Source organism: Hylobates moloch, unplaced genomic scaffold (assembly GCF_009828535.3).
Source record: "Hylobates moloch isolate HMO894 unplaced genomic scaffold, HMol_V3 SCAFFOLD_22, whole genome shotgun sequence".
Classification (NCBI taxonomy): Eukaryota; Metazoa; Chordata; class Mammalia; order Primates; family Hylobatidae; genus Hylobates; species Hylobates moloch.
Window position 1 is genome coordinate 21,339,622 of NW_026652297.1, and position 15,244 is coordinate 21,354,865.

Sequence of the window (15,244 nt, forward strand, 5' to 3'; positions counted from 1 at the left end):
GTGTTATTCATTGCTCTACTTCCAGTTCCCAGAACAATTTTGGCACATAGCCGTGTGTTCATTAATTATGTGTTGGTTAAATGAAGGAAGCTTTATGATGGAAAGGGCATGCCACTCCTCTTCCAGTGTCCCCCTCGGTGGCCAGGGTAGAGCAGGCATTCAGCTGCTCTTGTGGGAGAAGAAGGGACTTGCAAGATCATCTCCCTTAGCTCCCTCATTTTCAGGAGGACAGGGACAGTGGTCCCCAGGAAGAGAAGGAGAGTCCAAGCTAATTTGGCGGATCCCCCGTTGGAGGCTGAGGTTGCAAACAGACAGCTGCAGCTCCTTGCATCTATGCCACACACACAGCCTTTCTGAATCAGAGGGTATTATTCTTTCCTTCTGAATTCTTGGGATATTCCTGTTTTGATTTGGCTCTAGTAGTGACGACGCCGAGTTGTGCAAAGCCTGGGAACAGTGAGGGCATTAGGACCAGGAGTGAGGCGCATGCTTGGCTCTGGGTTGTGTCTGGCAGAGGGCTCTCGGCTGAGTGGAGCTATGTGTGAAAGGAAACCAGGCACTGCCTGCCGGCTTTACATCTGTTGATCTGACCTGACTGGAAGCGTCCAAAGAGGGACGGCTGTCAGCCCTGCTTGACTGAGAACCCACCAGCTGATCCCAGATACCTCATAGCAACCTATTTATGCAAAGGGGGAAAGAAACACCTGAGCAGAATGGAATCATTATTTTTCTCCCAAGGAGAAAACCGGGGTAAAGGGAGGGAAGCAATTCAATTTGAAGTCCCTGTGAATGGGCTTTCAGAAGGCAATTAAAGAAATCCATTCAGAGAGGACTTGGGGTGAAACTTGGGTCCTGTGGTTTTCTGATTGTAAGTGGAAGCAGGTTTTACACACGCTGTTGGCAAATGTCAGGAGCAGGTTAAGTGACTGGCAGAAAAACTTCCAGGTGGAACGAGCAACCCAGGTTCTGCTGCAAGCTGAAGGAGCCTGGAGCGGGAGAAAGCGAACTTGAACATGACCTGTTGCATTTGGAAAGTTCCGGCAACATGCTCCTAAGGAAGCGATACAGGCAGAGACCATGCAGACTCCAATTCCTCCTGCTGCTCCTGATGCTGGGATGTGTCCTGATGATGGTGGTGATGTTGCACCCTCCCCCGCACACCCTGCACCAGACTGTCACAGCCCAAGCCAGCAAGCACAGCCCTGAAGCCAGGTACCGCTTGGACTTTGGGGAATCCCAGGATTGGGTACTGGAGGCTGAGGATGAGGGCGAAGAGTACAGCCCTCTGGAGGGCCTGCCACCCTTTATCTCACTGCGGGAGGATCAGCTGCTGGTGGCCGTGGCCTTACCCCGGGCCATAAGGAACCAGAGCCAGGGCAGGAGAGGTGGCAGCTACCGCCTCATCAAGCAGCCAAACAGGAGGCAGGATGAGGAAGCCCCAAAGAGGGACTGGGGGGCGGATGAGGAGGACGGGGAGGTGTCTGAAGAAGAGGAGCTGACCCCATTCAGCCTGGATCCACGTGGCCTCCAGGAGGCACTCAGTGCCCGCATCCCCCTCCAGAGGGCTCTGCCCGAGGTGCGGCACCCGCTGTAAGTAAGCCCTTGTTTTCCCTTCCCTGATCCCAGAGCATGATCAAGTGGTAGCAAACTCGGGGATGCAAACTTTCTGTACCCTGCCTCTCCTGTCCTTAGAGCAAGTGCTTTTCAAGATGCAGTACCTGGGCCAGCAGCGTCAGCATCCCCTGGGCACTGGTGGGTTCTCAGAAATGCAGATTCTCAGACCCCATCCCAGACCTGCCAAACAAGAAACCCTGGGTGGGGTCCAGTGATCTGTATGAACAAGCCCTTCAGGTGAGAACCATTGTCCTAGAGAGCAGAAAGTGAGGACTCCTGCTTGTTCATTCTCTTGTCCGTCCTGGGTTCTAGTTCTCCCGTCTTTAGGTCAAATGGCTTTATTTCTATAACACAGAAGGGAGGTTAGAGCAGACATTCTCCAGTTCTAACCCTCTGACTCCACTACATTTTGATTTTAGGGTTATTGTTAGTGTTTGCTTTTAGTTTGGATCAAAATAACAATTGCAGTTTACATTTAGGGGGCTCTTCCCATGTGTCTGGATTTACTTTACAAGCTTTTAATGTATTAACTCATAAAGTCCTGGAAAGTCCTCAGCTCTGCAAGATGGGTGCTAGTAGTATCATCATGCTTATTCTATAGGTATGAAAACAAGGCAAAGTTGCTTTCCCAGTCACGCTGCTAGTAGGTAACAAAGTCGGGATTTGAATGCAGGCATGTGAGCTCCAGTCTGCCTGACCCACCACTCCATGCCACCCTCCTTGGGCCACTAGACTAAGGAAACGGGTCCAGTGCCTGAGAGCCAGAATACTGTGCTGACTGCAATTTACCCTGCCAGGGCAGCCGCAGCCCCAGGAGGTAAGCCGAGAAGTGTAGGTGATGTGCAGAGCTGTGCCCAGGGAGATGCTGGCCCATCCTCCACACCCCCTGCTCCCTTACTGTCACCACGGCTGGCCATTGAGGAGGGAGCCTTGGTTACCAGCATCCAGGGAGCAAAGCAGCTGGTCAGTTTTAGTTTGGTGATTTAGGTCCCTTTTCCTATAGGCCATTGCTCCTCCCAGAGCCTGGAGAGTTTCCTGGAAAGCAAACATTTGTGCAGAGCAGCAGTTGGAAGCAGGGCCACACACTCCTCAGATCCCTGATCTAGTTCCCCTCAGCCTGGCTGCTCAGCCACTCACACTCAAGGGCATGCAATTGCAGGGTCAGTGGCCAGGAGTGAACATCTCCTTAAATTGTGTGCCCCAGGTGCCTCACTCACCTCACCCTACTTCCATTTCAACCCCGCTACACTATTTTCAAGCCTTACCTTTAAAAGCAGTTTTCAGGAAATTCTCACCCCATTCTAGTTTTGTGCCCTCCTTGCACCCTGGAGTTTTAATTCATAGCACTTACGACAACTAAAGCCAAATGATCATTGATGTATTTATCAGTCGAATGCCTGCTTTCCCTGCTATGCTGTGAGCCTCTTAGAAGGTCAGGACTGAGTTTGTATTGTACATCCCAAAGCCCAACATGCAGTAAAGAAGTGATTGCTGAATGAACAAACATATAGTTTTCAAGTTTTTTGACACATTTTTCATTGGCCTGGAGCAAGAATGAGCATCCTCTTTTTGCCAATAAGAAATAATATTGCCTGAAACAAGAGGGTCTGTGGCTACCAAAGTGGTATGTGTGTGTGACTGTGTGTTGCATAGTGCAAATGTGCAGTGAATATGCATATTTGTGGGTCATGTTATATGTGTGTTTGTGCATGTGTGTTGTATATATTCTCTGTGTTATGTGTGCATTGCATTATGTGTATTAAATGGATGTCACGCATGTGTGTGTAGTACATGCACATACTGCATTATGTGGTGCCTATATGCTTGGTGCATGTTACTTTGTGTATGTGGTATGATATGCACAGGTATACATTGTGCAATGTGTTGTCTTGTGTGCATGTGTGTTAATGTGCATGTATTATGTGCATGGTTCATATATGTATTGTGTATTGGGGTGATGCCACATGCATTGTTCATCTGGGTGTGTGCTGCAGTTTGCTATTTGTTTTGCATATGTTTATGTGGTGCATGTGTGCACAGGTATTGTGTTGCGACTGTGTTTCTTGTGTATGATGTGCTTCTGTGGTGCATTGTGTTATAAATGCATTGTGTGAATGGGATATGCATACATGTACAAGTGTGTTGTGTTTATTATGCATGTGGTATAAAGTGCATGGATATGTTGTATGTGGCACAATTGCAGGTAAATTTTGTGGTGTGTGTGCTGTGCACGTATTTGTGTGTGCTGTGTGTGTAGTATGCATAGGTGTAATACATGTGTATTGTGTATCTTGTGCATGTGGTGTGATGTGCATATGTACTGTGCATGTACTGTGCCTGTGTGTGGTGTAGTGTTTGTTTTACATGTTTTTGTGGTACATGCGTGCGTATGTATTCTTTGTGTGTTGCATGTATATTATACATGTGTGGTGTGAGTGATACATGTGTATGTGTGCAAGCATATTGTGTATGTTATGCATGTAGCGTGATGTTCATGAGTGTGTGATGTGCACTGTGAGGTGCGTGGTGCAAGTCTGGATACATTTTGTGCTGTGTGTGTTTGATGTGCACGTGTGTTTATGTGTGTGTGCAACACTTCAGTGGTTGCTTCTTCCAGCCAGAGTAACCAACTCATCTTGACTTGCCTGAGACTTCCCAGATTTTAGCACTGAAGGTCCCAGGCAGTCGGGAGGAAACTCCTCAACCCCTGCGAAGGGATTGGATTCTCCAATCCCCAGCTTGCCAGGGTTCTCACGGAACGGCCGCCAGCTTTGTGCGGAGGTGCTCAGCGCCCTCTGCTGGCCCCGGCTGGGGCGCGCGGCCTGCGCAGCCCAGGCCTTGGCCGCAGACTCCCCTCTCCAGTCTGCGGTTCAAGCTCTGGCGCCTTCCTTTAACTGGATTCCTCGCCTGCATACACAAGAGAGTCCCTGCAAAGCAAGGCAAACGATCTCCGCCCTCCCCCCAGGGTGACAGGACTCTTCGGCTCCTACCCCTTTAAATCTGGGCCACAATACAACACAGAAGAGAAACAGCCATATATTAAGCACCTGCTGTATGCGGGCCCTGCACCGCTGCTTTCCCACCAGGACCAGCAGAACGCTAGGACATCAGGAGCCCGTGCCTCGGGCTGTAGCGCACCCCGTGCTATCGCCAGCCACACATCCTCTTGCAATTCCATCCTTGACTCCTAACCCAGACAAGCCCCTCTGGCCCAGTTCCTACACCCAAACGCGCAAACTAGCTCTGCCTGTTGTCCTTTCCCCCGCTGCCCAGGCCACAGGACTTTTTCTGAGTACCTCTAGGGTCATTTCTGGAGGTCAGTTTGAATAGGTGGCATTTGGGGAAAATTACCAATGATGCAAGAGCAAAAAAGAAAAATATCAGTGGAAAAGAGGTCAAAAGACAGTCTCTGAAAAGAGAGGCAAAATTATAGTGAACATTTATTCAGCACTTACTGTGTGCTAGAGGCTCTGCTCAGTGGTTTTTGTTTTCAACTCTTCATAGAAAACCTCTAAGGTAGGTTTCATTTCATGGATGAGGAAACTGAGGCACAGAAAGATGGAGGGATTGGTGCCAGGTTATCTGACCAGGTGAGTCTGACACCAAAGTCATACTCTTAACCACCACACTACACTTTGCAATCTGCCACTCTCCAGACCAGAGATTGGGCAAGTCACATGGGCTGGAAGTGTTTTCATCTTAAAATGGGGAGAACTCACACGGGTCCATGGGGAGACACTTGGGGAAATGCTTATCACAGCATCCTTGATGGTGCTGAGGAGCTGGAAGCCACCTGGATGTCTCATCACAGGGCAGGAGGAGCTGGGTGCACCCTATGAGATACTCAGCCTGAGTTAGAAGCAACAGACTCTGGGTACATTCAACAATGAAGGGAGACCTTAAAAATCCCCTGCCGAGTGAAAAAGTAAGGCACAGAAAGCAGCCTACAGCACTGTATCATTAGGGGAAATGTGAATCCAGGCACACTAACCAATCCATTCTTTACAGGAACAGAACAAACTCAATGAAATGGTTGTACTGTGGGAAAGGGAGGGTCCTCGGGGCAGAGGTGGGGATAAAACTGAATGAATACTCAGGCAAAATAGAGAAGAGCCCATGATGATGATGGAACCACAAACAGGAACGGGATTAACTCAGCCCTTCCAAGCTGCTGTCAAAGAAGGGGTGGGAGGAACAAGCCCTGCCCATTTAGCCTCCTGTAGCACGGATGGTTTTCAAAGTTCTTCCAGGCCCCAGCTCTCCTTCGATCATCCTGGTATCCAGTGCAGGGGCAATGGGTTCCTAGGATCAAAGAGGCTGCTGTGTGAGCCAGTGCTTTGTAATCTACATCTAGGGCTGAACTTGAGCGTGTATCAGAACAGCTAGTGGGCTTGTTAAAAACACAGGTTCCTGGCCTCCATTCCTGTAGTTTCTGATTCAGTGGGTGTGAGGTGGGGCTCAATATCTGCATTTCTGCAAACTCCTGGTACTGCTGCTGCTGCTCCCAATCCAGAGACACTTTGAGAACCTCTGCTCTAAGGCACACTCTTTATGCCAAACAGACTGGCCAGAGCAGTGCTCCTCAAACTTTAAGGTGCATGTGAATCATCTAGGCATCCTGGTAAAATGCAGTCAAATTCAGCAGGTCAGGAGGGCAGCCTCAGGTGCTCCATTTCTATCAAAGGCACTCCAAGGTGGCACCAGCACTGCTGGCCCACAGAGCGCATTTTTCAACAGCGAGGAGTTACACCACGACTTCCCAAAAGTATGTGCACACCCAACCCCACTGTATTGCTTGTTAAAGACATAGATGTTCAGACCCCCTCACTGGCAATGCTTCAGAGTTCTGAGTTGGAGCCCAGTAATCGGAATTTTTTTAAGCTGATGCTGGATAGTCTGGGGAACTACTGATAGAGAAAGCGAGTAGAGAGCTGGTAGAGTTTGGGAAGCTTCCACGTAGGAAGCAATACTAGGGTCAGAAAATAGAGAAGACAGCAGAGAGGAACAGGCTACCTCATGGCCCCGGTGGTTTGTCCTTAAACATAAATGTCAGCTCAGCGGTAGCTGGCTGTGTGCTAGCTGCTTTTAACTTGCCTTTATGGTTCAGCCTGTGTTTCCCTGGTTTATGTACCCATAGCTGTGATTAAACAGTTGTGGACCTGGGGTTGAATCCTGGTACCACCTGTTACTGTGTGACCTTGTACAAGTCACTCAACCTCTCTGAGCCTCAGTTCCTCAACTGTAAAATGGGATAATAATAACACCCGTGCATAAGGTTGTAGAGAAAATGACATACAATGTGTGATGATTTTCCTTGTGTATTAAGTCCAAACAGAAGTTACCCTTATCATATTCTTGAGTAAATGGCCTAGGAGTTAAGTTGGAGAGATGGAGAAAAATGGAGCTGTGGATACCATATTGCTGTCCTTTCTCTGACTGAAAAGTTATTTTCTGGCCCTGGAGGCTGCTAAATCATCATAAATGTGCAGGTATATTGGAATTACCCGGAAAGTCTTAAAAACTATTCATACTCGTGCTCCACTTCCAAGGATTTCTATTTAGTTGGTCTGGGGTGAGGCCTGGGCACCAAGAGCTTAAAACTCCCCAGGTGGTTTTATGGTGCAGCCGGGCTGCAAGGCCCCAGGTGGTCAATGGCTCTTCACAGCTGGTGGGGAGAGCTGGGAGGGGTATCTTCTCCTTTGTTCCCCACTTCCTGCCCCAGAGGCCATAATGGGCAAGGGGTCAGAGGGAAGGGCAGGGGCGGGAGAATCGCCTTGGCTGCTGCTTTGTTGTCAAGTAGAAGATGGTGTTGCAATCTACGCAGGGTCCACTCAGTTCCCTGCGAAGACTCTGTCCTGCCAGGCCGTGATTCACCCCAAGATGACTCCCCACACCCCTTGTTGGCTGTGATAGCCTGGCCTGCAAAAGAGGAATGAGGCAGCTGACAGGGCATCAATAAATCCAAGAGAGTAGACGTGCCCTTCGGGATGAGGGACAAGAACAGGAACAAGCTGGGCTTGAGACCTGGGGCTGGAACTTAGCTCAATTCCCCTGACAAGAGAGGGAAGACAACCCAGTATGGGCAGTGTGAGTGGTGCTTATGGGGCCTGGCTGTCCAAGTCATGAAGGGACGCCACAAACACCAAGCTTCCAGCCCTCGAGTCCACAGTGGCCGCAGCAGAGGCAGTACCTCCTCTGGACCTCCACTCTGGATCCCTTACCCCGCAGTGGGGTTGCAGTGTAGACAGAGCTAATTACATAGCGTCCTTTTTTGGGTCAATCGCACTCATGGTAACAAGTGTGGTAGGGTCTTACTCTGCACTTCAGGACAAACCCAGCTGGCCTTGGGGGTTAGATTAGACGTGGTTAATCTTCACCTTGTCCTGGGGTGGGAGGAATTGATGTTATTTACTCCAGTGCCACTCACAGTGTGGTCCTCAGACCTGCAGCCTCAGAAATGCAGACCCTTCAGACCCCACTTAAACCTACTAGAAGAAATCTCTATTTTAACAGGATCCCTGGGTGATCCTGTTCAAGGATCCCCTGAACCCCCTAGAAGTGAGCTGTGGGACTTTGGAGAACCCACACAAAGAGAAGGGAATGGCATGTACCTTGTGACCTCTGTCCACTGATGGAGAATGACAGGCTGGCAGCATCAGCCTCCACTGCAGACTCCAGCCCTTTCCACCCATCTCTCTTGTCTGCAAGCTTCTTCATCCATTCCTCCAAGGCCTCAGCTCCAGGCTGTGTCCCAGCCCTAGCAGCCTCAGGCCTGGCCTAGAAGTTGGTATGGTGTTCTCAAGATAAGTGCCACCAATTACAGGCAAGCTAGGATTTTCTTATAATGGAGGAACTTGGCTCTGTGGGATTACTCCCCTGTTAATCTTGACAACCAGCTTACACACTTCCTGAGAACAAGTTCAGTGTCTTCCTTCCTTCAGTGAACAAATATTTATTTAACAACTATCAGAAGTAAGAAGGTAAGCAATACCCAGCCCCAACCCCAAGAAGCTTGGGGTGCACTGGGGGATGCAGACAAGCAAACAGGCTGGTACATCAGTGGGATCAGGGCTGAGATAGAGAAGCCTACCCGAGTGGGGAGCCTCCACTGATTTGATAGGAACGGGGAGTCAGTATCCCCAAAACAGCTTTAGGAAACCTGGCAGAAAACTTTCTACTCTGGCCAGGCAAGAGGAAGGAGGGAAGAGAGTCAGTACTACAGCCAGGCCATCTGGTGCAATGCTGTGACTCATTCTCTTCAGAGCCATCATCCAAATGCATTTTTCCAAGTTCACAGGGGATCCTGGAGCTGCATGAAAAGAGGGTGTGCATCTGTATGTAAACACAAGACACCAGACTCCTCTGATCTCGGAGTGTGAAGATATAAAGCTAGCCTGCAGAACAGCTCTCTTAGGCTAAGATTATCCCTTTCAGTCCAGGACACACCCCTGGGCTGGAGAAAGGTATCAACATCCGTGTGTTGGCTAATTAGGGATTAAGCCCAGGTTGATTTGATTCCAAAGCCCTTGGTCGTTCCTGTCCCATTGCTCCCACTCAGAGGATGAACAAAGGAGGTCAGGGGTGAGGTTTTGGACACTTGAGCGACACATACAAACCAAGATAGTAAAATATTCACCGGATATTTTGTTGAAGCAGAGAAGTTAGCCTCATTATTTAACAATAAAAACATGTATTTCTTCCTGGATCCTCTGCATAAGTCCCTAGTCACTTGGGGCCTTGCTTTATGATGTTCAAGAGCCTTTGCCATGCCCTGCCTCATTGGTTGGCTCAGCAATGCTATGAATGTCTTTCCTTCGGTTCCTGGTACATGCCAGCCCCTTCCCACCTCTGGGCCTTAGCAGAGGCTGTGACACCTGCCAGGCATGCCATTCATTCCCCACCTGCACTCTCTCTCTGGGCTGTGTCCTACCCACCCTTCAGGTCTTGGCTTTGATTTCACGTCCCTACCTCCAGAACGTTTCACTACAGCTGTTGAATAATGATTTGGTTATGTTTAATAAGATATAAACTCCATGCCATTAGGGGCTATCTTAGTTTAGGTTTCCCCTAAAGAAGATCCTGAAAGAAGGCTTTATTTTGCAGGTTATCCCAAGAAGCACAGGTAAGGGCTCAGGAAAGTGGAGCAGAGATGCCTGAGAGAGGCATGTGTTCAAGGCAGCTACCTCTGTGGGCAGCTGGAGCTCAGCCCTTGGAGACAGTGTAGAACATGCATGCATCTCAGTGCTTCCTACCCTCTGCCCTTAGGGGTGAGGGTGCTGGGTATTTAATAAACCAACTCTTTTCAATCACTGGCTGAGCACAGCTCACTGGGGTGGGGTAGGGGTTAATTTTCCAGTTCTCTGGGGATGCTCTGACTGGGGAAATCACACTGGTCAGCCAGAGACAGCCCTAGGGCCATTAGAAGTTGGGCCGTCCTGTATTATAATGAGATGGCCCAAGAGGATATGGGCAGGGGCACCACAGACTGTGCTTCAGGCATCATGTCTATTTCATTCATCTTTCAGTCCTAACACATATATCTGTTAAATGACTTGATAGAGAGATGGAAGGTGAAGATTAAAGAGAAAATCAGAATGAAGATAGGCAGGCCTGTTTAGAGCCTCCTCAATGAATAATTATCCTATTTCCTTACTCTGAGCTTCCTGGCAGCCACACTGAAAAATAAAAAAAGATGATATTCTTATTTGTATTCTTCATGAGGAGGAAGCACACCAGTTGCTCAGATGAAGGAAAGTATTTTGTGGCACTTATATCTGCAAGGACTTTTCTTCCAAAGCATCAAAGTGTGGATAGCAAGCGACAGGGGGAACAACATCCTCGATAGGTTCCCTCGGTAATGGAGAGTGGGTTTCCTAAAAGTGATTCTTTCATTGTCGCCTGATGAAAGCTGAGAGTGCGATGACAAGCACGACTCCCTGTAAGCACATTTGTAAGGCAGCCAAGACCGAGGGGTCAAGTAAGTTGCCTTTCGAAGACCTTAAGGAATCAGCGTAGACAGTGAAGAATGTGTGGAGGAACTGATGGATCGCATGTTTTTCAAATAACCTTCCATCATTGTCCCTTTATGACTCTGAATCCAGAACATTCTGCTCACACTGTAGTCCAAGATGGTGATAGATAGATGATAGATAGATAGATAGATAGATAGATAGACAGACAGACAGATAATAGCAGTATACTATCAGCTATTTGCTGTGTAACTTAAACAAGTCACTTAAGCTCTCTGGGCTCTAGTTTCCTCATCTTAAAAATGGGAAAGTTTGTCCATGATTTAGTGCTCTATAACGCACCTTATCAAAACTTAGTAGATTTTAAAAAATAGGTATTTTTAAAACTTTGGTGCTTCAAAAGATGTCATCAAGAAAGTGAAAAAGACAATCCAAGAGTAGAAGAAAATGTTTGTAAGTCCTATATTGGATAAGAGATTTGTATCCAAAATACAAAAAGAACCCTTACAACCCAACAATTAAACAACAAAACACTCCATTTTAAAATGGGCACAGGATTTGAATAGACATTTCTTCAAAGAAGACATAAAAATGGTCAACAGCACATGAAAAGATGTTCAAATCATTAGTCAGTAGGAAAATACAAATCAAAACCACAATGAGATGCCATTTTACCCCCACTAGGATGGCTGAAGTAAAAGGCAGTGCAAGTGCAAGTGCTGACAAGGATGTGGCGAAATTGGAACCCTCACACATTGCTGGTGGGACTGTAAAATGGTGCAACTGCTTTGGAAAACAGTTTGGCAGTTCCCCAATGTGTTAAACATGGAGCTATCATGTGGCCAGTAATACCAGTCCTAGGTATATACTCAAGAAAATTAAAAACATATTCACACAAAAACTTATACAGGAATATTCATAGTCATAATATAAGTCAAAATAGGAGCAACCCCAATGTCTATCAACTGATGAATGGACAAATAAAATGTGGTATATTCAAACAATGAAATATTAGGCAGTAAAAAGAAATGAAGTACTGATATAGACTACAACATGATGAAGCTTGAAAACATTATGCTAAGTGAAAGAAATCAGTCACAAAAGGCCACATGTTATGTCATTTCATTCATATGAAGTGTCCAAAGTAGGCAAGTCTGTAAAGATTGAAAGTAGGTTAGTGGTTGCCACGGGCTGCAGTAGTTGCGGGAGCAGTGGGAAGTGACTGCCAATGGGTAGTAGGTTTTGGGGGGTGGGGTGTTGAAAACGTTCTCAAATTAGATAGTGGTGATGGCTGCACACCTTTATACTTGAATCCATGGAATTGTACACTTTATAAGGGTGGACATTATGGTATGTGAATTATATCTCAATAAAAATATTATTAAAACATTAGTGATTTCAGGCCGGGTGTGGTGGCTCACTCCTGTAATCCCAGCACTTTGGGAGGCCAAGGCGGGTGGATCACAAGGTCAGGAGTTCAAGACCAGCCTGACCAATATGGTGAAACCCCGTCTCTACAAAAAATACAAAAATTAGCCAGGCATGGTGGTGCACGCCTGTAATCCCAGCTACTCAGGAGGCTGAGGTGGGAGAATCGCTTGATCCTGGGAGGTGGAGGTTGCAGTGAGCTAAGATAATGCCACTGCACTCCAGCCTGGGTGACAGAACTAGACTCTGTCTCAAAAAAAAAAAAAAAAAAAAATTAGTGATTTCAAACAGTAACCATTTCTATGTTATGGTTCTATAATTTGGACCAGACTCAGCCAGGCAGTTCTTCTGCTGATCTCCCCTGGGTTCACCCCTGTGGCTGCAGTCAGAGGGCGGCTGAGTACACTGAATACTAAGATGGCCTCGCTGTCAGACCTGGCAGCTGATGCTGGTCCTCAGCTGGGGCACTTTAGTTTTTCTTCAAGCAGTCTCTAATCCTCTATTAGGCTACGTTGGTTTCATTACGTGGCATCTCATGACAGCAAGTGGAAGGCCTTAAGGCTTAATCTTGGGAGTTCTCGAATGTCACTTCTAGTACATTCTATTGGTCTAAGGAAGGCACAAGACCAGCCAGACTTAGGGGCTGAAGAAATAGATTCCATTTCTTGATGTAAAGAGTGGTTGACTCACATTATAAAAAAACACGGTGAACAGATATGTTGTGACCATCTTTGCACACATGAAAATTCCTATTTCAAAGGGCATTTGGGAGGATTAATGTAATAATTCTTGTAATAATTCATGCTGCTAAAGCACAGCACCTGGTACATAGGAATCCTCATGAAGTGGTGGCTATGATAAATATTAATAAGACGCCTGCATCACAGGTGCTACCCTATTCCTCCATTCTCCCCCAGTGAAAACAAATCACAGACTCAAAGGTGGAAGGATCTTTAGATATTACACAGTGAATCCCTCAGTGTCAGATGTGGGAACTAGGTTGCAGAGGAAAGAAGTGACAGACTTGTCCAAGGCCCCTTATCTTCATTCCCTCAAGGGGGATTCAGAGGTCTGAGCCTGACGGAAGGTCTTCGTCCAGGGCACGTGGCACATCTCCTAGCACATCTAGCTTCACGCTCTTCCCCCCAGACTGTTATCCTGACTCAGGCTGTACACACTTGCAAGGGGGCGCCTCAGAGGAAAAGAATCACAGAAGGCAAAGTGTTGCCTGTGGGTGAAGGAAGAGGAGTCTTGCCCAGTGGTGGAATCGAGAAGTTACAGGAACTCAGTTGGCACAAAATGGCAGCCATAGGTCGTGTCCCATCACAGACATGTTTGTTTGGCCACGCAGTTTTATTTAAAAATGTTGGATTAGTGGCCAACATTTAAAAATTAAGAGATTTCCCAGAAACAATTCAGGTTTCTGGCTTTTTCTGAAAATCAGGAAGATGTGGCAAAACTGGACTAAATTTCCTCCCAGTAACGTCAGCTGTTCCTTTTAGGTGGGCCATGTGGTCTCTGGCTCACTGAAGCACCCACAGGGCCAGAGTCACATCTCCCTGGCTGGCATTTGAGCTTATGCTCCCTTCAAACCTGAACAAAGGGGTTGGAGCACTAGGAGGGGATGGTGTAGATGCAGTTCAGGACCTTTCAAAGATCTTTGTTGGCTGGACCTTAGCCAGCTTCCTAGGTTTCCAGTGGCTTCTCTGAATTGCTGCTCAAACCCTCTTCCTAGTTCTGGTCTACCCACCCCTCATTCCTTACTGCCTGAAGCTCTGTAAGGTTGGGTGGGAGGCAGGGAGGAAGAGTGGATGGATTGCAAAGCAGATGACAGGTCCATAGCACCGTTTCCCTCTCTGTCCTCACTTCTACCTCCCTCCTTGTGTCCTCCCTCTCCAAGGTCCTCATGGTGACATGAGGAGCCCAGGGCTCCCAAACATGGGTGAGTAGGGCCATACCATCTGGACCATTTCTTATTGTCTCCTCAGCATCTCCCAAAACTTACACACTCACATCAGCTAAGGAGTTGGATGCTTTCTATTACAAGCTTTATCCTCCTGAAGGGAAGTCATCCTGCATTTTAACAATACAACAACAACAACAACAACAACAACAAAAGGAAGCCACCAAAGCCACTGGATGAGCAAGGAGATTGGAGAGCTTTGCTCCCAGTGGCACCCTGAATCACAGGAAACATTTTGCTCTTAGGCCAGGGTTCTAGGGAGATTAGGTCCAGCAGGGGATCTAGCTGAACTCCAATCACCCACCTGGCCTCCTTTACCTGTAATCCATGAGGTGAAGAGCACCACCATGTTGCGTAACTTCAAGAGACACCAGTGCATGGTGATCTCTGAGCATGGCACCCACTGGTGTTGGGCAATGCACCAGCCCTAGTGGTTGAGATGAGGAGTAAATGAGATAATGCATGGGAATATCCTACAAATATCAGTGATTGTTATTTCCAGAATACCAGCCCAGTTCCTCTGCTGTGTTGAAGGACATCCTCAGAGACATGTTCAGACAATACCAGAAGCCAGTCAGCACATTCCTACCTGAGAAATAGTAACAGCTTCCAGTTATTGAAAGCCTGCTATGGACAAAGCACACAACATTTTACATAGCCCTTTAAAGTGACCCTACTTGTTATCCTCATTGTATAGATGAAGAAATTGAAGCTAGAGAGATATCTAGGCACATGAGAGGTTTGCAAGAATCAATAATAGCTAGCATTTTTGGGCTCTTACTATGAATAAGTACTTCAAATGTATTAGCTCATTTGATCCTTCTAACAACCCCATTTTACAGATGAGCAACATGAGTGTAAGTAAATTGTATGTTCACGATGGATTAACGGAGTCAAAAAGATTGTGGGAAATGAGAATTACTGACTGAAGTATGACTGAGTCTGTTGGTCTGGAGACTGTTGAAAGCAAGGATAGTTCTCAGAGAGCTTATGGTACTTGCCCAGGTCACATAAGGACAGACTGGAATTTGAAGCCAATGCCAAAACTTCACCTTTTATCCACTTGATATAACACCAGCTGAACTAACACATTTTTGAGCAAGTTTACCAAGGTGAATGGAGTTGCAGTTTGGCTGCTCTCAGGGACTCTATTTGCTTGCCACACCCTCCTAGTTGGTTCTGTGCTGCCACCGGGAACTACAGGCAGACAGGACTCATCCCATTTGCCCATCCCTGCATGACTGTGCTGCCCACAGGCTGATGAAGCCCA

The 15,244-nt window shown here is 47.3% G+C and overlaps 1 protein-coding gene across 3 annotated transcripts in view; it reads left to right on the forward strand.

The window, feature by feature from the left end:
• Nucleotides 1-252: 252 nt before the first annotated feature.
• GALNT15 (polypeptide N-acetylgalactosaminyltransferase 15) overlaps nt 253-15,244 on the forward strand; it is a 70,593-nt gene continuing 55,601 nt past the window's right edge. For all 3 annotated transcript variants that reach the window (XM_032143709.2, XM_032143711.2, XM_032143708.2), the window contains exon 1: nt 253-1,590. In XM_032143709.2, the coding sequence (XP_031999600.1) occupies nt 1,046-1,590 (545 nt within the window). In that variant the 5' untranslated portion in view covers nt 253-1,045. The remainder of the gene's footprint in view (nt 1,591-15,244) is intronic.